This window comes from Salvelinus fontinalis, chromosome 34, assembly GCF_029448725.1.
Source record: "Salvelinus fontinalis isolate EN_2023a chromosome 34, ASM2944872v1, whole genome shotgun sequence".
Taxonomy (NCBI): Eukaryota; Metazoa; Chordata; class Actinopteri; order Salmoniformes; family Salmonidae; genus Salvelinus; species Salvelinus fontinalis.
The window spans coordinates 7637574-7664725 of record NC_074698.1 but is presented as its reverse complement, the minus strand read 5'-3'; the positions used below and the strand labels follow the sequence as shown (position 1 = coordinate 7664725).

The 27152-nt window shown below is 43.5% G+C and overlaps 1 protein-coding gene across 2 annotated transcripts in view; it reads right to left on the bottom strand.

Annotated features, from left to right (window-relative positions):
* Window positions 1-294: 294 nt before the first annotated feature.
* Window positions 295-27152, bottom strand: part of LOC129832974 (potassium voltage-gated channel subfamily H member 4-like) — a 29949-nt gene continuing 3091 nt past the window's right edge. Inside the window, exons 2-16 of one of the 2 annotated variants that reach the window (XM_055897153.1) lie at window positions 16665-16898; window positions 15967-16113; window positions 15695-15828; window positions 13836-14079; window positions 13111-13268; window positions 12218-12425; window positions 11406-11600; window positions 9810-10009; window positions 8224-8473; window positions 7707-7921; window positions 7566-7604; window positions 3774-4156; window positions 3079-3158; window positions 2755-2831; window positions 295-2263 (exon numbers count right to left, since the gene is read on the bottom strand). In XM_055897153.1, the coding sequence (XP_055753128.1) occupies window positions 1184-2263; window positions 2755-2831; window positions 3079-3158; window positions 3774-4156; window positions 7566-7604; window positions 7707-7921; window positions 8224-8473; window positions 9810-10009; window positions 11406-11600; window positions 12218-12425; window positions 13111-13268; window positions 13836-14079; window positions 15695-15828; window positions 15967-16113; window positions 16665-16898 (3644 nt within the window). In that variant the 3' untranslated portion in view covers window positions 295-1183. The remainder of the gene's footprint in view (window positions 2264-2754; window positions 2832-3078; window positions 3159-3773; window positions 4157-7565; window positions 7605-7706; window positions 7922-8223; window positions 8474-9809; window positions 10010-11405; window positions 11601-12217; window positions 12426-13110; window positions 13269-13835; window positions 14080-15694; window positions 15829-15966; window positions 16114-16664; window positions 16899-27152) is intronic. The other variant, XM_055897154.1, reaches the window with a different exon arrangement.

The window sequence follows — 27152 nt, the reverse complement described above, 5'->3', positions numbered from 1 at the left end:
AAAAGTAAACTCACTGGCCCAAACGTGTGTTTGGGCATGTTGTGGGCATCAAATGCAGAAGCCCCAGTATTTTAGGGTGGGTTTATCTAAAGGCATAGGTCTATCTAAAGAGATATTGTTGGATGTTGAGTGATTGACTAACAATATTTATGTAATTGTGTACCACTACTGTGACCTGCTCAGTTTAACCTTTCAAGTTATTTCATTTTCACTTCAGATGTAATTGTATTTCTCAGAGTCCCTGTTTAAAAATACGTATATATATATATGTTAATATTCTGTTTGCATCTTAAATAGTTTTATTTTACAACTAATATCAGTTACAAACAAACAAAATGATATACAACTCTTTCAGACTGCGAACGGTGTTCAAATCGTTCTGTAAGGCTATACATTGCACGTCTTATTTCAGTCTCTGTTACCAAATAAACAGTCAAATATACAGCATAGAAAAAGTCAGAAAATGATCAAGACACAAGAGCAAAAAGAGATGCAGAGCTATGAGTAGCCATATTGCAGAAGAGGGAAAAACACAAATAACCATAGGTCCTCTTTGGCCAGCAATCCTCTGGCAGGCTAGCCAAGAGACAATTTCTTAAAATAATGAGCACAAACATTGGTCATATGCTGTAATGTCCAGACAGCTTGTAGAATGAGCTTCACAGTGTGTTCACAGACAATGAAATCACATAAAACCACATGTCAAAATGCTCATTAGGTGATGATACATTCTATGTAAACACAATATAATGAAGGAAAGGGGTGGGGTTTGCTGTTTCCATGTCTGCCAGGTCTCAATATGATATGTCTAGAGATACCCTCCGGTTAGTGATACCTAACTTTCAGTTCACAAAAAATACATAATAAACACAAAGCTGAATATTGTTATAAACTGAGTCAGCTTGTCTTCATGATCTCTGGTCCATATCAATGCTGTATTTACAGTCATATTAAATAAACAGTACATCAAGTAGTAGTACAATCAGTGTCGATATTATGTAGTGTGATTGCTATGTAGTGAACGTTTTAGACTGTAAAGCAATCATTCATTTCTCAGATGTAAACTCGTGCAGCATAAGAGATGCAATCAAAAAGGGAAAGTTGAGTTGATGGGCTCAGCGTTACTTTGCAGCAGTAATGTTCCCGTTTATTTATCTGGTCTCTGTGGGGCTCCAGACAGCTGCTAATGTGTCACCTCCAAGCCCCAGAGAGGCTCGACTTCCAGGGCCTGCTGTGTGCTGATGTTGGTCCCCTGGGTCTGGGACTCTGCCTGCTCAGCATCACTCTGCATCCTCTCAGGTCTCTCCCTGCCCTGTGGGTACTCAGTCTTAGGCCCTCCACAGTCTGGCCCTTGCCCTGCTGGCTGCCCTACCAGATGTAGGGATGAGTCCAGTGTGTGGACAGGGCTGGAGCCCACCAGGTCATTCTTCCTAGCTCTGTTGAGAGAGCCCTGCCCCTGGGTGGTCTGGTTGTGCGTCTGATTATATGTTGCGCTGACAGACGTGTAGACCCCAGACTGAGAGCTGAAGGCGGTGTGGAGCTGTGGTTGGCCGGTAGGAGTCAGTGAGACGTGGATAGGCGTTGGGGAGATGGACGGTGAATGGCTGCGGTCAGAGTTGACCTGGACACTCAGGGATGGGTGGGAGTGGCTGAGGCTGCCCGGGGAACATAGGGGACGAAAGGTACTGATGGTGGGGATGAAGGCTTTGTTCTCAACCTGACCAGGACCCGCACCTGGGAGTACTGGGAAGGCAGAGCTGAGGTTCAGAAGAGATGGCCCAGTCCGGCATTGGGAGTGGCCCATGTAGGGAGAGTTGGGTGTAGTTCTGGAGGTCGGGAAAGGCCTGTACTGGGCTTCAAGTCCCTGACCAGTGGTTCTGCCTCTGTCCGAGCAGCACGGATGTAAACAGGACGACCTGGGATTGGACGTCTGGTGATGGTGCTCAACCTCCACCTTCTGACCTCTGCCCTGGGGGGGCACCCCACTGTAGGCCCACATGTTCCTGGCAGGGTGGCTGAGGGGCTCATGTTGGAGGTGAGATGGGTGAGGTCCAGCAGGCATACTGAAAGGAACCCGTGTCTGCCAGTCATTGGCAGCAATCATGTTGCTGCTGGAGTTGGGGTTAGGGGCCATCTGCAGGCCGTAAGGATAGGTGGAGATGGCAGAGGGGTAATGTAACATGGTCACATGGGCCTGCAGGAAACGCATCATCTCGTGGAGCTCCTTGGTCAGGTTGGACACCTCCTGGTTAAGGGTATTCATCTGGAAAATAGATGGCATACAGAATAATGAAAGCTACAATCTGTTGCTTGGTTGAATAGTAATTATTCCATGGCAGGAGACATAACCGTTAGAGTTCTATTGTCTCTTTCTAGGTCAGAAATGGTGGGTACCAAAAACAAGCACAGTCATAAATGATCAGTCGGTGTTACGTGAGCTTTCAAATCTGGAGCATCTCCAATTTAACAATCCTACATTTTATTTGAGGAAAAATGTCTTTAAATCTTCTCTTGCCTACATAGCCTGAGTGTTGTATTTAATGCTGAAAGTGTGTCAGAGATGACCTGTTTTTAGACACTCTTTAGGGTACAGCGAAAGTAGAGTACAGAAAATGAAGTGGGAGAACAAAAAAGTTTGTCTCTTGAGGTCTCTCTACCTAGATGGAGCATATCATTCATTTATCAGTTCATTGATACATCATTATGTTGGTTTATGTGTCAGTTTATTCCGTCAATGTGATCGTATGTTCATACCTCTTTGTTTAGCTGGCTGATGTTCTGTCTCACCTCCTCTGTTTCCAGAAGTAAGTTGGCGCTCACCTGGAATGGGTCTATGGGATGGACAAGGATGGATGAGATCAGTGCTTTCACACCCCACGCCAACATAAAGTACTTTGCTCATACCATTTCATTTGTATGAATAGCCTACTTGTACAGCTTTGGATCATTCTAAAAAAGCAATTTTCTGACCAATCAATTCAGTATCCTTGCCTAAAGCACGTTTCTATTTACTGTTAGAAAACCACTGTTAGAAAAACATAGTTTTTTTTGTACCATTGTTTAACCTGAGACCATTACCTTTGCTTTTGGTCTTTGCCTCGCCTTGATCCACATTGAAGTGAAAAGACTGCCCATTATCCTCAATTCCATCCACAACCCTAGAGGAGATAGGAAAGAGAGGTTTACACTTAAGTGGGTTATGATTAAATATGAAGTGATTTTCAGTTAAATAAATTAAACTGTAATCTGTCTTTGCTGTTATTACCAGGTAAACCCATTGGAAAATATGATTTACTTTTTGGTTAATGGTTATAGTCTTATAATCCTACAAACCTTAGGCTTAGGTACTGGGCTAATGAAATACAAACGCTAGTAATTTTGATTGACAGTTATGTCTCATTATGTAACGGTCGTTGGATGAAGAAGGAGTAGACCAAAGCGCAGCATGATAAGTGTTCATGATTTATTTTCAAAAAACACTTGAACAAAATAACAAAGAGCAAAACGACAACGAACAGTTCTGTTAGGTGCAGAAACACAAAACAGAAAACAACTACCCACAAAGCAATCGGTGGGGAAAAGCTACCTAAGTATGGTTCTCAATCAGAGACAACGATAGACAGCTGCCTCTGATTGAGAACCACACCCGGCCAAACACAAAGAAATAGAAAACATTGGAAAATGAACATAGAATGCCCACCCAAATCACACCCTGACCAAACCAAAATAGAGACATAAAAGGCTCTACGGTCAGGGAGTGACACATTACTCACCTGGGGCTGAGGTCCAGAGGGCTGACACAATGTAGGGAGGGTATGAGCAGCTTGGCTGGCCTATGGGATGAGCTGTGATCTGTGACCATGGTGGGCACTGGGGCGAGAGTAACCTCCTCATTGGACAGCAGCTGAGGGGAGGGGCTACGGCCTCTGCAGCCCTGGGCTGGGGAGCGGCAGAGACGGAGTGTATTGACATGTCGAAGATCCTTCCCCAGCAGGCTGCTGAAGCCAGGGTGGCAGACGGGGCTGCTCAGGCCATGCATCAGGAGCAGCCGTCCTTGGTGGGATGCACCGGTGGGACAGTGGCTCATGTCCTCACCAGACTCCACATCTTCTGCCTTCGCAATGAGGGGAAGCTTGTGGTCCTTATCAGCTCGCTCCTGAGGAGCAGAGGGTGGGAGAGGAGAGGCATGAGTAACAGGTTCTCTGTAGTTCTCACAAACAACCATGCCCTCCAGTAGCCTATTGCTAGTGGAGGAGGAGAGAGAGTGTAGAGTGATACACGCAGAGTTTAATTTGATTTTAGCTGCCGGTAATGGGTAGCAGGGACGTCATGCACCCTAAAAATCTGAGGGGGCACAGAGTACGTGAGGATGGCTGGGGTGTTGTCCGGAGGGGAGCTTGTTGGAGAATTGTTATATTTTTAAACACCTGAAACAGCTTTCTCCTGCAATCTAGAGCCATAGCATTTTCTATGTTGTTGGCCAGCTAGATACGCTCCCAATCTCCCAACCTCATAACTAGCTACCAAGCCATTTCAGGCTGTCAAAGTTTGCTAGACTTTAGAAATCCAAGCAATTACTAAATGTACTGAATAATCTTAATCTTTTCTCCAGATTTTAGCAGAGATGTAGAGAAGCATATTTTGTTTCTTTAAAACTTCTTAGGGCTGCAATGCCGTTAACGGGATTGATATGACAACAGCCAGTGAAAGTGCAGGGTGCCAAATTCAAACAACAGAAATCTCATAATTAAAATTCCTCAAGCATACAAGTATTTCACACCATTTTAAAGATACACTTCTTGTTAATCCCACCACAGTGTCCAATTTCAAAAAGGCTTTACAGCGAAATCACCACAAATGATTATGTTAGGTCACCGCAAAATCACGGAAAAACTGTCATTTTTCCAGCCAAAGACAGGAGTCACAAAAAACAGAAATAGAGATAAAATGAATCACCAACCTTTAATGATCTTCATCAGATGACACTCATAGGACTTCGTGTTACACAATACATATATGTTTTGTTCGATAAAGTTCATATTTATATCCAATAACCTCAGTTTACATTGGCGCAATGTTCAGAAATGCCTCCAAAATATCCGGAGAAATTGCAGAGACACATCAAATAACAGAAATACTCATCATAAACTTTGATGAAAAATACATATTTTACATAAAATTAAAGATACACTTGTTCTTAATGCAACCGCTGTGTCAGATTTCAAAAAAGCGTTACGGCAAAAGCACAATATTCAATAATCTGAGAACAGCATTCAGCCACAAAAGGAAGCCATACAGTTACTCGCCAAATTGTGGAGTCAAGAAAAGTTATAAATAGCATTATAAATCTTCACTTACCTTTGCTGATCTTCGTCGGAATGCACTCCCAGGACTCCCACTTCCACAAGAAATGTTTGTTTTGTTCGGTAATGTCTATCATTTATGTCCAAATAGCTATCTTTGTTAGCGTGTTTGGTAAACAAATCCAAAGTCAGGAAGCGTGTTCACTAAAAGCAGACGAAATGTCAAAAAGTTCCACAGTCAGTAGAAACATGTCAAACGATGTATTGAATCAATCTTTAGGATGTTTTTAACATTAATCTTCAATAAAGTTCCAACCAGAGAATTCCATTGTCTTCAGAAGTGCGATGTAACAGAGCTCCGTCTCATGTGGACGCTCATGGTCAGAGCATGGTCAGGTCATGGTAGACCTTACTCATTCCCGTGTCCTTCGGCCCCACTTCACAGTAGAGGCATCAGACAAGGTTCTACAGACTGTTGACATCTAGTGGAAGCCGTAGGAAGTGCAAACTGACCCATATCCCACTGTGTATTCGATAGGCGATGAGTTGAAAACCTACAAACCTACAAACTTTTTTCTCAGGTTTTTGCCTGCCATATGAGTTCTGTTATACTCACAGACATCATTCAAACAGTTTTAGACACTTCTGAGTGTTTTCTATCCAAAACTAATAATAATATGCATATATTATCAACTGAGACTGAGGAGCAGGCAGTTTACTCTGGGCACCTCTGGGCACCTTTTCATCCAAGCTACTCAATACTGCCACTGCAGCCACAAGAAGTAAAAAAAAATAACCAACAGACCGGTCAAGAGGTACGCTTAGATATAGAAAAATACTAGGATGTAATATCCTAGCCATGTTGGTGCAGTATATTGAGATTTGTGATTTACAACAGTCAGAATAACATCCCTCTGGAATGTGTAGAATATAATTAGGTATTTCAGGTGTTTAAAAAATGTTAAATTCTCAGGGTCCAGCCCCCCTCTGGGCCACTCCCGCTCCATCCTCATCTACTTCGGTATCAATAGATTGTGTGTAATTTCCTTCTAAAAGCTGTTCTGCTGTGAGTCAGTGCTGTTCCTTTCTCTTAGTGGCAAACACAGGAAATGAGGTGCACTGAGGTGAACTGCCTTCTTGGCAGTTTCAGTAGGAGTCAGATTATTTAGCTGTTATGACCTCATCGTGGCTTACAATTGTTATTCCTCAGTGTGACATTTTTTCTGTCTGTTTTTTTTATTTTTAAATTACGTTTATTGCTACCAGACAATTTTCACATTTTGGTAAATTAATTTTGAGAGAATCAGTTAACATTTTAAATTTTTACATTTTAGTCATTTAGCAGACGCTCTTATCCAGAGCGACTTACAGTAGAGTGAATACATTTTATTACATTTTATATACTGAGACAAGGATATCCCTACCGGCCAAACCCTCCCTAACCCGGACGACGCTATGCCAATTGTGCGTCACCCCACGGACCTCCCGGTTGCGGCCGGCTGCGACAGAGCCTGGGCGCGAACCCAGAGACTCTGGTGGCGCAGCTAGCACTACGATGCAGTGCCCTAGACCACTGCGCCACCCGGGAGTTAACTCCCACGCAGAATGTAGAAAAATTAACACGTGGACACTCACATGTCATAGAAAAACACATGCATGTGCACGCACACGCTCGCACACACACACACGGCATATGCCTCCTCCAACACCCACTCAAATACGAGAAAAAAACAGAGTACAAAACCAGCCTCACAGAGATACAGAGACACAGAGACACACGAATGACAGCCCTTTGTTAAGCTCTCAATAAAGGTGGCAAAATGGGGCCGTGAGAGATGCAATCATGCATCTTTCAGAGTGAAGTTCTATCTGGGAATGGGCTAGATCAGAACATTGCGTTCAGCCTTTTATCAAGTTATATGTTCACCTAAGAAGCAAGGGCAACAGGTCAGGGACCAGAACCCTCATATCAACTTCAATCCTTTAAATGTCTCTGTACCAGACCAAATATTCAAACACTTTGAAAAATGGAATGATGAGTCACAAAGCCTATTCACATCTCAAGGTGTAAATATTTTACATGGACATTTAGCGTAAAATATTCTGGCTATGACTACAAATGTTCTGAGCTCTGGATTGATCATGTGAAGCTGTGACTTTGTAGATATGTTGGCTGTGGCTGTAGGTGCATCCCTGAGTAGCAGACTGACAGGTCATAGTAATCACCATCTGTAGTACAGTAATAAAGAGTCACACATTTACCTGAGAGAGCCGAGGGGACCGTGAGAACCTTGTCAGCCCCTGGACAGTGAGTCAGAATGAGTCACAATTCCATTACAGTTTACACAGGCCACACAGAGTAAAGTTTGAGTGAGTGATTGAGTGAGCATGTGTGGTTCTCACCTCTGCCTCGCTGCCCTCTCTCAGGTTGTAGGTGAGGTTGTGGTGGATATCAGAGCTGAAGCGACTGCCGTACTCTGGGTAGAGGCCCAGGACCTCCCTCAGGGCACGGACACTGATGTGCTGCAGGTCACAGTAGGTCAGAGCCTTCACGTCCGCATTGGTCTTGATCACCTTATCTTGCGCTGTCAGGTCTGCCCCAATCAGATCACCTTTGCCTAGAGACAGATTACCCAATTAATAATCTGAGTTGATTTGATTCTTCTCTCATACACTATAATGACAACATCCATATTGCTGAGATAACAATTGAGGGATAAAGAAAACTAGCGTCCTATTCCCCATATAGTGCACTGCTTTTCTGGCCAAAAGTATTCCACTATAAAGGGAATAAGATTCCATTTCAGACGCTGCCAATGAGTTGATAACAGAGACGGAACGCCGACACGAGAGACAGAAAAAGGAAGGTATAAAAAGAAAGTGTACTCCGGAACAGGGAAGTGAGTTGCCTAAGACGTACCCAGGATAGCAAGGACCATGCCGTCCTTCAGCACCTCTAGAGACCCAGAGCAGACAAAGTAGTTGGCCTGCAACGCGTCCCCCTGGCGGATGAGGTACTCTCCCGGGGCACAGAACGAGGTCTTAATGTGCAAAGAGAGGGAGCGCAGACAACCCCTACTGGCTCGCTCAAACACTGGCAGCTGCAGGATGTCCTTGTTCAGGTGCATGGCGATGTCCGCACGCAGTTCGTCTGGGAAGTCATGCAGCAGCTGACAGGAGGAGAGAAGGAGGACTTCAACACCCACAATGCAATGGTTTTGTATCAGATTACAGAGGTACCAGAGAGGAACAGTGGTGTCCGAGGGATCAAGGCTAAAGGGATGCTCTTGTCATACGAGATGCTAGACCGTATAAACCAAGTTCAAGCCTTTGAACACTGTGTGGACAGCCAATCAACAGTTATTCACAAACATGTATTCTATGTATTGTTGAAACACGCACAATTCTCAGTGAGTATACAATAACTTGTATTTTGTGTTGGACTCAAGCTGTATTTTGGCGAGTGGCTACACACTTCAATGTACAGTAGTTGTTTTCATGGAAGCCTTCTTAGATGACTCAAATCTCTACGTATAATGTGCACTGTAGGTCTGTTTCACTCGGGCTAGCCTGGCAGTAGCACCAGCTAAGAGGTGTAATACATTTGCAAGTTCTCGGGATCCTTCGTAGCGTCTGTTGTCGCGTCTTCAGCAGAGAATAAATTATGAAGCTGATGATGAGAGGGTGTAAATGAGTACCAACATTTTTAATCCTATCTCCGTAGTCTAAAATGTTTTATTAACTTGTATTTATTCAGGGTAGCCCAAATGAGACCATGGCCTCATTCCCAATGGTGCCCTGAGTACAAACACTTTCTCACAAACAGGAAGAAAAATGTGCATTACAAATAAAACAAGAAGAAGAAAAAAGAACCACACCTCAACACCACAATTTCAACAAATAATACTCTAGAATAAATCAAGACAACTGCAATCCCAAACTGCCGAATCAAGATGAACGGAATTTTGTAGGTTGTTCCAACAATAGGGAGCACTTTTAGCCAATACTAGGTCTAAGCCCATCACTGTGAACAAAAGACTACTTTCTAAAAGAACCAATCTAACCTCATTGGGCAGAGACTGAGAGAAGATTGGGAAATAAAGGTGGAGATGACCTAGATGTAAAATGACATGTCTGATTTAGAATCCTCCACCCTACACGGAGACACGACTAGACCACGAGCCATCTATGTCTGAATGTGACAATACACACCCACACTGTACCATCTGATCGAAAGACCTTGGCAGTGATACAAAAGATTACTTTTGAAAATGAACTAACTACTCCCAACGTAAGGTGTACTCTCTCTGCTATTTATTTACATCGGAAAGTCTGTCAGTACAGTATGTTTGTCTACCCTAATGGCTGCTTCCCAATGTTCCATCCTTATCCTAAAATGTGCACTTGCCCACTCCTCATCGGGGATTTGAAAGCATTGGATTGTTGTAATCATTGGCCAGAGTTTGTTACCACCATTGTTAAATACATATGTGTCATGTGACCCACCTCGTTGGCGTTGATGCCGTTGTTGACAGACCAGGTGGTCTGGAAGTACTCCAGCATCCTCTGTTTCAGCAGCTGGGGCAGACGGTGCACACGGATAAAGTCCTTGATGTCCTTCATACGCGTGTGGTAGAGCGAGCGCCGAGAGTACATGCGCTGGATAATCGCCGTCACGTTACCGAAGACCACTGCATGCATCAGGGCTGCAGGTTGGACGAGGAACAGGGAACATGGGGGTCAAGGAGTATCACAAGATTACTCATTTGTGCCCAAAGCACAGACATATGCAGAAGAGAGTCATACCCAGCCATCACCATGCCTTAAAACTTTTTTAAAGAGATTTGTGAAGACATCTCGAGACATCTTAATACATGTCTTGAAAGAATGAAGAAAATACTGCTAAAGATGTCTTAAAAACATCAGGTGTTTTCAAGAAGACTTAATAAGACAGCTTGTGTCTCAAGACGTCTACTAACACTGCCTCGCTTCCAATGAACTTACCCCCCATGAGAATGATGCAGATGGACTTACCCCCCATGAGCATGATGCAGATGGACTTACCCCCCATGAGCCTGATGCAGATGGACTTACCCCCCATGAGCATGATGCAGATGGACTTACCCCCCATGAGCATGATGCAGATGGACTTACCCTCCATGAGAATGATGCAGATGGACTTACCCCCCATGAGAATGATGCAGATGGATTTACCCCCATGAGCATGATACAGATGGACTTACCCCCATGAGCATGATGCAGATGGACTTACCCTCCATGAGAATGATGCAGATGGACGTACCCCCCATGAACATGATACAGATGGACTTACCCCCATGAGAATGATGCAGATGGATTTACCCCCATGAGCATGATACAGATGGACTTACCCCCATGAGCATGATGCAGATGGACTTACCCCCCATGAGCATGATGTAGATGAACTTACCCTCCATGAGAATGATGCAGATGGACTTACCCCCATGAGCATGATGCAGATGGACTTACCCCCCATGAGCATGATGCAGATGGACTTACCCCCATGAGCATGATAAAGATGGACATACCCACCATGAGCATGATACAGATGGACTTACCCACCATGAGCATGATACAGATTAACTTATCCACCATGAGCATGATACAGATGGACTTACCCACCATGAGCATGATACAGATGAACTTATCCCCATGAGAATGATGCAGATGGACTTACCCCCATGAGCATGATACAGATGGACTTACCCACCATGAGCATGATACAGATGAACTTACCCACCATGACCATGATACAGATGGACTTACCCCCCATGAGCATGATACAGATGAACTTACCAACCATGAGCATGATACAGATGGACTTACCCACCATGAGCATGATACAGATGAACTTATCCCCATGAGAATGATGCAGATGGACTTACCCCCATGAGCATGATACAGATGGACTTACCCACCATGAGCATGATACAGATGAACTTACCCACCATGAGCATGATACAGATTAACTTATCCCCATGAGCATGATGCAGATGGACTTACCCCCCATGAGCATGATGCAGATGGACTTACCCCCCACGAGCATGATGCAGATGGACTTACCCCCCATGAGCATGATGCAGATGGAGAAGATCTTCTCAGCATCTGTGTTGGCACACACATTGCCAAAGCCCACACTGGTGAGGCTGCTCAGGGTGAAGTAGAGGGAGGCGATGTAGGCACTGGGCATGGAGGGGCCGCCCATCGTACTGTTGACGTACGGGGTCTCCAACCGCTTCCCCAGCTCCTGCAGCCAGCCTGGAGAGTACAGCAGGACATGGTGGACAGAGAGGGGGAGAGGGGGAAAAAGGAAGAGAGAGGGCGAGAGAGGGAGGGAGGGAGGGGTGGAAGACAAAGAGAGAGGAGGAAAAAAAGGAAAATGCATGACAGGGATCTGATAGGAGTCCTGTGAAAGAGATTGGTTGTTTTATCCTTTGCTTGACTCTCCATCCAGAGGTGATATTATAGAGTGTGAGGCATTCTTGCTGGGAGTTAAATTGGATAGTCACTGTAGGGGGGACCAGCCAAACAGTCTCTGTCCATTACTCTGTGACCTACACTTGCTGTGAGGTTGACTGGGAGGGTGTTATGGAGGGAGATGGACTGAGAGACCAGTTCAGAAGCATTCAGGCTTGTCCAGGGACCGAGTGTGCAGAGGGGCCATAGCATCTAGCTGTCAGGCAACTGAAACGAGTTACTGTGTTACAGACACATGTAGAGGAAAAAGTGGTCACTCATGGCTGCTTCCTATAGTAAGCCGAGGAGCTCGACAAAAGGAAACGTTCTGTTGATGTGTCTACTGTGTGAGAGTGGTCCAACAACCACGCACAAAAAAACAACCATTCACACACAAATACTAACAAACAGGCGCTCACCTATATCCCAGGTGACAGGGTCGCTGCTCTCTACCTCCTTGCGGCCAATGACGTACCAGACGCAGGCCATCCAGTGAGCAAGCAGGGCGAACACAGACATGAGCAGGGTCAGGACCACAGCACTGTACTGGGAGTAACGGTCCAGCTTCTGTAACAGCCGCAGCAGCCGCAGCAAACGCACCGTCTTCAGGAGGTGGACCAGAGAGGTCTGGACAGGAGGTAACGGACATGTTCAATGGTAGAGATGACAATTTGAATTGTGACAGGTGTAAAGGTCAAAAGACGTTAGAGTTGAGTCATAGTCCGGTTAAACTCGTCAGACATTATATAGAGTATAGACGATCTATCCTCTGTACTGAACTGAAATCTCCAGGGACACGGTCTAGCTGAGAGGCAGTGAGCAAACGTTCCTCCTACCCCTCCAATATCCCACTTCCCCCAGAGGCTAAAGATGCATTCATCCGTAAAGAACAGCACATCTCTTGGAAAGCTTGAGAAACAAATGATTGGTGGAAAAAGGGGTAGTTGAACAGTATCACATCTCAGAAGCCCAGGTAAGATTAAGTGAGAAGGCTATTGGCTGAGATGTTAACCGTGAGACAGAGAGAGAGCGATGGGGAGTGCAGCTAGTGGATAGGGGGAGGGACACTAGAGAGAAGGAAGGAGCAGCTCAATAAAGCATGGAGGTGGCAGACCTAATCCGTTACAATTCAATGCTCAGGGGAAATAAAGAGGACCAGCAACATATTTTCAGAGGGAAAACGATTATTCTGGGAAGGGCTATTGAACAAGCACTGTCTGTTCAAGATAGGATAAGGAACTGCATACACACGCGAAGCCAAACGCCCATGACACCCATACATGCACAGTCAATGACACCCACGCAAACTCACCACTGTGATGTTGAAGGCGTAGAGGAGGTCAAAGGGCAGAGCGGCAATGAGGTCTATAAAGAACCAGGTGCCACAGTAATGGAGGTAGATTGAGCGGGCATCGTACACCACCTGACCCGACTGACTCACGAAGGTGGTCCTAAAGTTCAGGATGATATCTGGGGAGGAACAGGGAGAAAACCCAGCAGGACATGAGCAAACTAATATTTGATCCTTTAATCTATTACACAACAAGTGTGTACAGTGAGTGGATAGGCTCTACGTTCCAGCATTTTTCCAGGTGAGCTGTAAATGCTCATTATGGCATGCCACAAACGGTTTAGAATTACACACGATGTGAGGATAATTTTGTACACGAACGTCCCTGTACATAATTACCATTTCCTCAACTTAAAAAAGTCTGAACCCCATCACAGCTGTTTTAGGATCACACATCCATCGGAGACAGGAAGTCTCTTATTGTGGCTCAAAATCTGAGCTGTAACCAGGGGTGACACAGACACCATGACGAGTTGGTAATGAAGGTGGGTGAGCAAGTACAATCAAGTGTGACCAATTTCCAAGGAAACACCCACTGCCACAGCAGGAAAGAACAATTCTTGATCAACTATATTCCAGAGGAGCTAGCTACTGGTGCCAATTCATTTAGCCACCGCAGTGATATGACATTTACCATTGGAGTACTATGTAACCACTCTCAGTACTGTTATACAACAGTATGTTACCTAGAATGAAGAGCATTTCCACTGCGATGTCACTGGCAATGGTGCTACGGGAGTCCCAGTCGGTGTCGTCCTGGTGACTGACGAAGCAGACATTGAAGGGCACGGTGACCGCCACGTAGAAGGTGGCCAGTAGGATCAGCCAATCCCACAGGGCCTTGGATACGCTGTAGTGGAGCAGGATGAAGCGGGACTTCTGCACCGCCGCCACCTTGTACTCTGGGAGAGAGGGCTTCTGGAATACACTCTGCAGGGAGACAGGGGCCAAGGGTCACAGGTCATAGGTCCCAGGCCACAGACAAAGCCCAAGACAGCACACTGGCACAGTGGCACTTGTACCTATGCTAACATCTCAAGAATGCACTGACACCTAATTGCCCTAGCTACATCAAAATCAGTGTCTGCACTCCCTTGTCCCCAATCCAAACTCCTCTGTGGCACAAGAGAGGAGAAGTAAATGTTCCTTTTAGGAATAAAGGACGTCAAATCAAATCAAAGTTTATCGGTAGCGAACACAGTTTAGCAGATGGTAAAGCGGGTGCAGCAAAATGATTGTGTTACTAGCGCCTAACAGTGAAGTCAAATGTCAAGCAATTACCCAAATAAACAAAAATCAGGAAACATCTTAAGGGTGCAATGGCATCTTTTCAAGACAGAAATCAATCAATCAATTAGCAATTAGTGGCCATAGGCTCACAGCAGTAGTAACTACAGAAACAGTAGCAGGTACTCTAACAGGCCTAGGGACCAAATGGAAGCTCATTTGACTTTACAATACACAAAAGACCGGTAGAGACAATTATCGACATGTTCTTGTGGACACATATGCAGAACCACTGACTTATCCTCCATAAATGACTCAGTGTGAGGGAGATGAAATATGGATGAGGAACTATGGAGATCCCTTGAGGTAATGAGATCTAAACGTAAATCCCTTCTGTCGTTCTTCAACATGACTAGAGGTGCTGCTGAATAGCTCAGCAGAACCTCCAAGTGGGAACCCTTGGTGGGATAATAGCTGGGTACATTATGGGAGATAATTACTTGGTAATTGCAGATGGAGGATTTAGATGCACAACAACAACTGAATGTGTACAGACCTGTCGCAGGAAAAGCGCAGATTACAACGTTTTTCAAAGCATGCAATGCCACATAGCCCATACTGTTGTCAATGGTAACCTCCTTTTTTACACAATCTTAAAAAACATTGACTGATCACCACCAAGTATGTAAAAGGTAGGATTTGGAGAGAGTGAATTGTCATACATTTCATTGATATTTTTTAAGTTATAAGTCTCTCAGCATTTAACGGTACAATTGACGTATCTTTAAATAATAACTACCTCATATAAGACCTGTTTAAGAGAGGAAGAGGGAAAAGGTTGAAAATCCTTGGTTCTATCTGTCCACTGCTGTGTCATACTGTGACCTCTCTTCCGGTACTTTCCTTTAATTAGTGAGACGATACCCCAGCTTTCCCATGTCCCAATCTGCAAAAGGCCACACTGCATCTCTCTGTTGCTCTATATATACCAGCACTACAAAGACCACACACAGCAGACCGGAGCTTCAAAGGCTGCCTGATCAATTCCTCTATCTGGGCCAAGCTCAACCTTCCTCAAATGGATAGGTAAATGTCACCTTGCTCTATATTCTCCCTAACACCTCTGCTCAAATATGTTTTCATTTGAATGTGGTAAGAATGTGATTTTACATGTGATATGAAAACCAATGACGTCATCTTTCAGAAAGCAGTTGGTAATATAATGAAATGATGCCTTTCCTCTAAAGAAAAAATTCCTTTTTTGTCAATGAGTCAATACGCTCTACTGTACATTACAGTGAGGTCCATGGGAACTCACATTGGGCAGTTTCCCCTTGCCCCTCTTGGAGAACTGGTTGGTGAGTTGGTACAGGACAGTCCTTCCCCTCTCCCTGGCTTGGGAAAAGTGGGAACTGCTGCGTTTTCTGCTCTGATGTGCGTCCTCTGAGATGCCTGATGACATAAGGACAATAATGAGAATGGGTTATTACACTTCTTAAAGCCTTCCTTTTACGCTATCATCGTAGAAAGCATCATAGTCTAAATTATAAACGGTTCAATAAGGTGTAAATCACAGTGTTAGTAGAATACCTGTGGCCTCCCCCCCTCTGCTGTTGCTGTGATGGTGGCTTTTTCCGTACGACTCAGTGACATCCTTGAAGGAGAAAAGGAATAGAACCACTTCACCATTCTCATTCTTAATCGGCACGATGTCAAGAAGGCACCAGAATGGATTTCCTGTGGAAGCAACATTATAGAAGAAGTTAGATTTAGTGGTCCTCAAACGTTTTCAGCGGGAACCCAATTTTTGTCCCGCCAAAACTTCTGAGGAACTCATTCTTTTCCCAATAATTTCTCATGACACCATCCCATCCCATCCCACCCCAAATCTAATGACACAACCTACAAAATCTGTAAATGTATATGTTCATGTCAACAAATAACCTTCAATTAATTGCATTTTCATCTCTAATCAAAATGAAAATGAACCAAAATACATTTACTCAATAAAATTGTGTTTTTCAAATGATCTTTCTCAAAATGCTTGTATATTGTCCCCTTAAATAATCTGCACTCTTAATTTAAACTACTTTGAATACCACTGAGTTAAATTATAAGGACACGTGGAGTTGTGGACTGCATTTTACTCTACTCCCTCTTCATATTGTGCAGAAGTGAACTTGGTGTATGTTGCATCCTCTGTCCATAGTTCTAAAAATACATTAAAAAGATAGATCTGGTTGGATGATGTTGTATGGAGGGCCACCCTGTGTTGACTGAATGCTCACCGTTCTTCATGTAGAAGCACACCTCCCCCTGGTACTCCTGCTGTCCCTCCAGGGCCTTGTCCACCTGCTGCCTCACCCTCTCACTGGTCTCCGCCCCGTGCAGGAAGCGACACGTGCACGTTTTCTGCATCACCTCAGTGCGCACAAACCCCGTCAGCTCGCAGAAGCCGTCCGAGCAGTACACGATGGGGTAACCTTGGCGACCCTGGGCATTCCCAAGAAGGAAGTTGCTGTCTGTGGAAAACAAGGAGAGATTATTAGAGACATGATGTACTGTACCCTAACTGTCTGCGTAATGATTGCTGTATAAGTGGTCAACCAATTATTTCTGTCCCTCGAGTACACTGTGTGATTCAGACATTAAATGGATGAATGTCCTTGCCCCTGGATGCTGAATTAGGCTATGTAATTAACAATCAAGCTTGTGTTGAATACAGCCATCTATGAAGGTGGAACATAGAGTCAGGTATTCAGTCGCTTTCAGGTTTCTTTCTGAATCTCTCTCTCCTCCCACTCATTTTCTCCTCTCAAGGTCTATTTCATCCTTTAGCTGTCTGAAAAAGAGCTCTGTCTGTCTCGGTCTCAGTCGATCTAACTAACTAACTAACTAACTAACTAACTAACTAACTAACTAACTAACTAACTAACTAACTAACTAACTAACTAGCACATATAACCCACCCACAGCAGCCTGCATGGACATCAGAGCAGGCTTTGAAGTATAGGCCTGTGAAGTCTGGTGGATGTGATAGGAGAGAAGAGGGGACCCAGTTCCCTCTATGGGGGCCCACAGCCCAGGGGGTCCCCCAGCAGGCGCCTGGGGACACTAATGGGGATAGGAAATGAGCATCATGTGCAGTATCCACACATCCTCCTGCCCATGTAACCAAAGACCGCGTCAGCCAATCACAGGACAGGCTGGAGCTTCTGATTCAGTAGCTGCCTTTTGATTCTGTCAGACTCTACTGAAATACCAACCACCTCTCGGAGCTGCATCCATCAGTTGAACTGTGCAGGTACTCAGGCTGAGCGGAAGGGAAGGTGTACTTTCAGCAGTATGAATACAGGTGCGGTGGCACGGTCATTTAGACCCCTTTCTGTTATGCCCATGTCACGTTTCAGCTACGAATCATTTGTGTTGTATTGTTCTATTTACGTTTCAGTCATTTAGCAGACACTCTTATCCAGAGCGACTTAGTGTGTTCGTCTTCAGATAGCTCGGTGGGACAGACACTATCAGCAAGGTCAGTGCCAGCAGGGGGAAAAGGTCAAGCGCGAGTGTTAGTTCACAAAAGGCAAGGGTGTTATAGTTTTTTATTTTTATAGACGTCTTTATTTTTATGGGAGGATGGAGGGTGCTGGGGGATTATTTAACATACTCCTTGAAGTTTTTGTTCAAATTTGATTTGATTGATTTAAATGTACCTCTATTTATCTGCTATTTACCTGCTTACTCTGAGTATATGGTACAGCTGTAAACATTTATGATTGATATATTCCTCCATAGTGAGTTGAACAACTAATCTCCATTAAAAAATGATTGCAGGCAGCTGTTATATGGACCATCTCCCTCCCCTCTGTTCCACCCTTTCAAAAGGGTTGCAAAGTAGACTGTATTGTAGCACAGCGCCTCATTGTGCGGAGACAATTGCCCATCACAGATGTCTCCCACAATCCAATGCCTGTCCGTTGTCACCTGTCCCCAACTATCAAGTCCATTGGGTCACTGCTGTATAGAGTTTCATAGGAAATGATTCCACTGACTGAATTCAATTCCATAATGTATCCATTCATCCACTGCTCTTCCACACAGGGGTGGTTTGAGTTGGACAAGACAGAATTTCATGGCCAGAGTTTCCTATTCTCGACTGTACATGTGATGATGGTCTGATCATACCCTGTTAATCAATACACAAATTATCTCCGTTATTATTAGATGCGTAGTGCGTAAACACTGAGATCACAGTTTGAAAGTCTTTACATAAGCGGCCCATTATCATTAGCTAATGAGGCAGTCTAGAGAAGTCCTCCATGAAACACAAGGGAAAAATTGACATTTGCATTGACAATACTGCAGATGTTGCGTCAGATAAGTATTACACACACACTTAGTACACAAGTCTAATTGATCATTAGTTCACACAGAGTGGTGAAGAGGACCTAAGTGCTCCAGATCTCTTGTTAAGTTACTTCTGTCATTTGAGGTGAGCCACAGTCCGACTCCCAGCCAACACTCAGCCTACTGAGCCATGCACGGCTGTTGTTGAAAGGTGTATAGATGGAGGATATCTTTAGATTCAGGTAGATTGTATACTGTTACCGTATACAGAATTTCCTGTAGAGACAGACATCATTTTAAAAAACATTTTACTAGGCAAGTCAGTTAAGAACAAATTCTTATTTACAATGACAGGAACAGTGGGTTAACCGCCTTGTTCAGGGGCAGAACAACAGATTTTGACATAGTCAGCTCGGGGATTCAATCCAACAACCTTTTGGTTACTGGCCCAACGCTCTAACCACTAGGCTACCTGCCACCGCAAAAACATCAAACTCCTGAAATGTCACAGTCGCTTAAGTGACTGATGTAGAGATAATTAGTACAGAAGCTACACGAGACTTTATGTGCCCAGGATTGGGTTGCCATAGCAATTTGTAATTGTTTTAATAAAAAGCATATGGCAAAGCTGTTATTTCCACAGGGAGGAGGTAACCAGGATACGGTCCCTTTTTTATACAGGAAGAACACAAATAGATTCGCAATAAGTTAATCCTACGGGAAAACATACTGATTATTAAACAACTGGAGCAGCATTTGGACCAATAGAGTTTTTTGTTTTACAGTAGCTTCATGATCATCATTGTTACTTTGTTACCCACTGTTCCTAGGCCGTCATTGAAAATACGAATTTGTTCTTAACTGACTTGCCTAGTTAAATAAAGGTAAAATAAAAAATAAAAACTTGGCTTAGACTGATACAGACAAGTGAAAGAAGGTTGTTTTTCTAAACCAAAGCAAACAGATGGTAAGTCCTTTCTCCAACATAACTATTATTCTGCTAAAATGCATCCAGTCTAGTGGTCTCTGTCTCTCTGTCTCTCTGTCTCTCTGTCTCTGTGTCTCTGTGTCTCTGTGTCTCTGTGTCTCTGTGTCTCTGTGTCTCTGTCTCTCTGTCTCTCTGTCTCTCTGTCTCTCTGTCTCTGTCTCTGTCTCTCTGTCTCTCTGTCTCTCTCTCTCTCTCTCTCTCTCTCTCTCTCTCTCTCTCTCTCTCTCTCTCTCTCTCTCTCTCTCTCTCTCTCTCTCTCTCTCTCTCTCTCTCTCTCTCTCTCTCTCTCTCTCTCTCTCTCTCTCTCTCTCTCTCTCTCTCTCTCTCTCTCTCTCTCTCTCTGATGGCAGTACATAGTGAAAGCCATGTTGAACCTTGAAGGCTCTAAGAGCTTCTATTTCTCTTTGCCTCTCTCATTTTCTCCCAGAATAATTTCTGAAATGACCGTCCACACGACAAAAGGGACTTCTCCATTGTAGTGAATAACTGTCCATTTCTATTACTTTTCAGTTCATGCACTAGCTTCAGTAATTGCCATCAAGTGATGAAGTGCAAAACCCAAACCAATCTAGTTACATTACACAAGCAAAAAAAGCCAGGCCCTTTACATCAATCACAACAACAATAATCACAATTAGTGAATTGAAATGGAGGGGAAATGCTATTAAATAATTGTATGCCTCAATGAGGAGGGGAAAGCTTTGTGTCGCTCCCAGCCCACACAGATAATTAGACTGAATCATTCTGTGGAGCGACAACAAGACAACAATGAAAGCTTTAGCCTTCTGCTCTGCACACAAATACGACTATTGCTGTGTAAACACTGCAATCGATAACTCCGCTCTGACACCCCGTACCATAATCCACAGAGTGCAACCTGAAATGTACATATAAATGGGAATAACTGTACAATGTGTACTGTGCGTTCCTATGTGTACAATGTGTACTGTGCGTTCCTCTGGCAACGACTAAATAATGTATTAAGAGTGAAATGAGAAATTATATAATGGATTGTTATAGAGGGAACTGTCCTTTTCCAGAGAGTTTTTTTTTTTTTACAGAGAGTTGTTTTTACAGAGAGTTGATGACTGATCTCGATACCCAGATGCTGTTTGATTGGCGCTTAACCCATGCATAATTAACTGTCATTTATGTCCCTGCTCACATGTGGGGATCATTTGGCTGTCACTTTCATTCATTCTGTAATCGCTTGGTCTATTCACATTACACAATGGAGAGGGTCGTTAAGTTGAGGGAGGCAGTCATACATACATTACATGCTGCAAATCCACCCACTTGTTGTCGCACATGATATTAGAATATTATGTCATAGGTCATAGGTTGAAGTCAATCATTTTAATGTCTATTATACACTGTGTGGGCTCCCGAGTGGCGCAGCAGTCTAAGGCTCACAATTGGCCCAGCGTTGTCTGGGTTAGGGTTTGGCCGGGGTAGGCCATCATTGTAAATAATAATTTATTCTTAACTGATTTGCCTAGTTAAATAAAAAATAAAAATTAAGTTTTGGACTATTTTATCAGCTCCCTACAGACATTTCAAGCTCCGACTACATCTCTTCCCTTTGGATAACGGCTCCCTGAACCTCACACTACCCCCAGACCGGTTCAGTCTTGTCCATTAAAGCTTTTGGCCAGCTCCTCCACCCACACCATGACACGGAGGTTCTGTAACCACCAAACTTGTGAAAAACATAATTCTGACTCTGTATTTGTGTGGGTGTGTGTGTGTGCAGCCTGGTCTCATAGACTAGACGTATTAGTATGATATGTTACATTTGGTATGGTTACATACGACAGCAGTCTACTTAAGGGATTAACCCCTTACCCTAACCCCTAGCCGAGATAACCTTAGTCACCTAGCTAACGTTAGCCACAACAGAATGGAATTCATTACATATCATACATTTTACAAATCCGTAGCATATTGTGCGAATTGCAATGCATTGCATATCATACAAATTGTAAATCATAACATATCATTCGAAATGGGATGATGGACATCCACAAATGAATACATACCATATTAAATGTAAGATATCATATCATCATAATTGGAGTGTCCTGGGTTTACATTTACTATATTACGTCTACCCCTGAGTCCAGGTTGGTGTGTGTGAGTGTGAGTGTGTGTAATAGAGAGAGTGTTAGTGTGAGTGTGTTTGTCTTCACACTGAATTCATAAACTCAGCCAGGACACAGATCGGCGGCCACACGCTAGCATGATGTCATGTCCCACTTCTTGTAACCCACTGAGAAGAGTGTGATCCAATCTGACCATGGGAAAGTGCATCATGCAGCTTGGACAGTAGTCCATTAGTGACATATACTTATTGTACAAACCATTAGGGACACCTTCCTAATATTGAGTTGCACCCCCTTTTGCCATCAAAACAGCCTCAGTTCGTCGGGGCATGGACTCTACAAGGTGTCGAAAGCGTTCCACAGGGACGCTGGCCCATGTTGACTTCAATGATTCCTACAGTTGTGTCAAGTTGGCTGGATGTCCTTTGAGTGGTGGACCATTTTTGCTACACACGGGAAACTGTTGAGCGTGAAAAACCCAGCAGCATTGCAGTTCTTGACACACTAAAAATGGTGCGCCTGGCACCTACAACCATACCCCGTTCAAAGGAACTTTTGTCATGCCCGTTCAACCTCTGAATGGCACACATACAGTGGCAAGAAAAAGTATGTGAACCTTTTAGAATTACCTGGATTTCTGCATAAATTGGTCATAAAATGTTATTTGATCTAAGTCACAACAATAGACAAACACAGTCTGCTTAAACTAATAACAAACAATTTTACGTTGTCATGTCTTTATTGAACACACCGTATAAACATTCACAGTGCAGGGTGGAAAAAGTATGTGAACCCTCGGATTTAATAACTGGTTGACCCTCCTTTGGCAGCAATAACCTCAACCAATGTTTTCTGTCAGACCTGCACAACGGTCAGGAAGAATTTAGGACCGTTCCTCTTTACAAAACTGTTTCAGATCAGCAACATTCTTGGGATGTCTGGTGTGAACCGCTCTTTTGAGGTCATGCCACAGCATCTCAATCGGGTTGAGGTCATGACTCTGACTGAGCCACTCCAGAAGGCATATTTCCTTCTGTTGAAGCCATTCTGTTGTTGATTTACTTCTGTGTTTTGGGGCGTTGTCCTGTTGCGTCACCCAACTTCTGCTGAGGTTCAATTGTCAGACAGATAGCCTTACATTCTCCTGCAAAATGTCTTGATAAACTTGGGAATTAATTTTTCTGTTGATGATAGCAAGCTGTCCAAGGCCCTGAGACAGCAAAGCAGTCCCAAACCATGACGCTCCTCCACCATACTTTACAGTTGGGATGAGGTTTTGATGTTGGTGTGCTGTGCCTCCACACATAATGTTTTGTGTTCATTCCAAACAAGTGAACTTTAGTTTCATCTGTCCACAGAATATTTTGCCAGTAGCGCTGTGGAACATCCAGATGCTCTTTTGCGAACTTCAGACATGCATGAATGTTTTTTTGGGACAGCAGTGGCTTCTTCCGTGGTGTCGTCCCATGAACACCATTCTTGTTTAGTGTTTTACGTATCGTAGACTCGTCAACAGAGATGTTGGCATGTTCCAGAGATTTCTTTAAGTCTTTAGCTGACACTATGATTCTTCTTAACCTCATTGAGCATTCTGCGCTGGGCTCTAGCAGTCATCTTTGTAGGACGGCCACTTCTAGGGAGAGTAGCAACAGTGCTGAACTTTCTTCATTTATAGACCATTTGTCTTACCATGAACCGATGAACATCAAGGCTTTTAGAGATACTTTTGTAACCCTTTCCAGCTTTATGCAAGTCAACATTTCTTAATCTTGGGTCTTCTGAGATCTCTTTTGTTTGAGGCATGGTTCACATCAGGCAATGCTTCTTGTGAATAGCAAACTCCAATTTTGTGAGTGTTTTTATAGGGCAGGGCAGCTCTAAGCAGCATCTCCAATCTCGTCTCAATGATTGTACTTCAGGTTAGCTGACTCCTGACTCCAATTACCTTTAGGATAAGTCATTAGCCTAGGGGTTCACATACTTTTCCCAACCTACACTGTAAATGTTTAAATTATGTATTCAAAATAGACAAGATAAATACAATAATTTGTGTGTTATTAGTTTAAGCAGACTGTGTTTGTCTGTTATTGTGACTTAGAATAAGATCAGATCTAATTTTATGACCAATTTATGCAGAAATCCAGATAATTCCAAAGGGTTCGCATACTTTTTCTTGCCACTGTACACAATCAATGTCTCAAATGTCTCAAGGCTTAAAAATCCTTCTTTAACCTGTCTCCTCCCCTTCATCGACACTGATTGAAGTGGATTAAACAAGTGACACCAATAAGGCATCCTAGCTTTCACCTGGATTCACCTGGTCAGTCTGTGTCATGGAAAGAGCAGGTATTCCTCATGTTTTGTACACTCAGTAAATATCCTATGGTCAAATGCAGAGGTGCTTAATAGATGGACAAACAAAATGCATGAACTGTGAACACATATGACTAATAACAAAAGAGCTTTTAGGTTGTGAGTGAGCTAAAAGAAAGGGGAAATAGGGACACAGGTACTGAAGTTTTAAAGGGATACTTCAGGAGGCAATGAAGACCTTTATCTACTTCCCCAGATTTGTATGTCTCTGCATGCAGTTTGAAGAGAGTTGCTAACTAGTGGTAGCGCAATTGCTAACTAGCGTTAGTGCAATGACTGGAAGTGTCCGGGTTTTGTATCACTTTAATGAGGAGTAACACAGACAGCAAACACACAACAGCCCAACAAGTGGCACTTCAATCCAAAACAACAGCACACCCACTCCTCTGCTGAGCTCTCACCATTCTCTACATCACTGTCACAGCCTGAATTATTGTGTTGACTGGCTGCCCCTCTCCAGTACCACTTACACACAGGGTTGACTGGCTGTCCCTTTCCAGTACCACTTACACACAGTGTTGGGAAGTGGTGAACTACATAGAGTTCTACTAGTAATTTAATTTAATTTTGTAGTAGTAGTAGAGTGATAGTTGGACTAAGTGAAAGTTGAACTAAAATCAAATCTAGGTCGTGTTTTCAGTAGTTCATTATTTGTTTTGCCATGTAGTGGTGTAGCTTCAATCTATAGCTAGTTGACTCCTAATATCGCTAGTATAAGTATAAGTATAAGTATAATTTTGTCTTCATCTGTTGTTGTTTAGTACTGTATTTTTGCTAGCTAGGACCATTTACTTTAAGTGCTGTCTGTCTTTCCGGTAGCCTACTTAGCCTACTTAGTGTATGAACTGCTGACTGCGCAGCAACCACTAGGCTACCTGGGGTGGTTCGAGCGTTGGGACAGTAACCAAAAGTTTGCTAGATCGAATCCCCGAGCTGCCAAGGTAAAAATCTGTTGTTCTGCCCCTGAACAAGGTAGTTAACCCAGTGTTCCTAGGCCATCATTGTAAATAAGAATTTGTTCTTAACTGACTTGCCTAGTTAAAAAGGTTATATATTTTTTTCAATGACTTGCAGCTGATTGTTGATACATCAAGCAGGAATGCAGGGCAATTTGTGACTGTTATTGTTTTGGTAATCAGTGGCTGTATTGCAGGGGGAGTGGTTTCTCCTCTCCTATGCAATCAGCAATTAGTACCGGGAGGTATGCTCTTCACCTCAGCTAGGCAATTAGCATTTAGTGTCAAGCCAGTCAAGGCTTCAAGACGGATCACTCAACCGAGACTGCTCGCCTCTGTGTCACGGAGGCTCTCCGCACTGCCAAAGCTGACTCTCTCTCCTCTGTTCTCATCCTCCTAGATCTATCTGCTGCCTTTGACACCATGAACCATCGGATCGTCCTTTCCACCCTCTCAGGGCTGGGCGTCTCAGGGTCTGCACACTCTTGGATTGCATCCTACCTGGCAGGCCGCTCCTACCAGGTGACATGGAGAGGATCTATGTCTGCACCACTTACTCTCACTACTGGTGTCTCCCAGGGCTTGGTTCTAGTCCCTCTCCTCTTCTCTCTATAAGTAGCCAGGTGGTAAAAGCATGTAGCTGTATTCATTTATATCCACTAGATGGCACAGTCCCTTTAAGAGATCCTTAAATAATGTGTGAGAGAGGTTATAAGATTGTGCGTGCACAGTGTGTAAGAGTGAGAGCAAGCAATTACACTGGAGAGCTGTTGAAATCCATCGTGGGTCCAACGATACTTTAGATGGGTAACTATTGCTTTTTTATCTTACTCTTGTACCGGAATCTATCCTATTCTGCATCATCTGCAGTGTATAAGTGTTAGTTTTGTAATATTTATGCAAGATGGTCATGTTAGCCTGTTGATACTTTCAGATTGACATGAGGATGTTAGCTTCTTGCCAGCTGAATACCAGTGATCTCAGAACCACGTGGTGGCGTTGATAACATTATTTGAAGCGTGAGTAAATATCAGAACGACATTCTATTTCATGTAAAGCTTCAGGGTGTTGTATTTTATTTTATTTTTGAATCATAATTGAAATGTTGATATGATATTTCCCCCAGTGCATTATGGGTGAGATGAGGATCTACTGTTCCATGTGGGGTTAGGGCATCACGTGGACAGTGTGTTTGTAAGTATTCATATTGTTTTATGACTAAATGTATGTTTGTTTTTCATGCACAATGTCATTTTGATCATGGTCCTCTTGTACCCAGATATCTGAAATGTTAGAAGTAAATTCTAACCTTCAACATTGTGGTCTCTGTATTTTCTTGTGTTTTTCTATGGAAAGCAGAGCCCCTACCGTTTATGCATTTCACTTCGTATTTATTGTACTCAGATTGGTTATATGCACTTTACTAACAGATTTATTTCACTTGATCGTGATTGAAACTGAACTTTACTTTATGGTGACTTCAATTTGTGGTGATTGCCCTCCTACATTATCCTATTTGAAATGTAAGCTTTGACAGAATAAACAACCCAAAATTAGTTTGTGTCCTGTGAAGGGTTTACTTTCGCCAGGCTACATATACACAGGGTTGGGGATGTAAGGGATTACAAAAAAACGGTAACTGATATCCGTTATGTTACCAGCAGAAATATTGTAATCAGACTACAGAGACTTTTGAAAAACTAGATGATTACTTCAAGGATTACTTTTAAATTCCAAATGAATGTTTGCGGGAAAAATTTGTGACACTTCTCTGTTTTCTTAATGACATTCAAATCAGCATTGTAAAAAGGCGCAACTTTAAATGTTTTCCACCTGAGCGTGTCTGACCCCAAGTCAGAGGCCACTATGATGACACACCAAATGTGTTTGATGGATCGTGGACAAATATGAGAAATAGGCTTTTGTAGGCTACAGTCCAATCTATGTCTTCCAATGGTGCGACTGCTGTCGGCATCCAAAGATTATCCAACTTGAATAAACGCTTGGAGG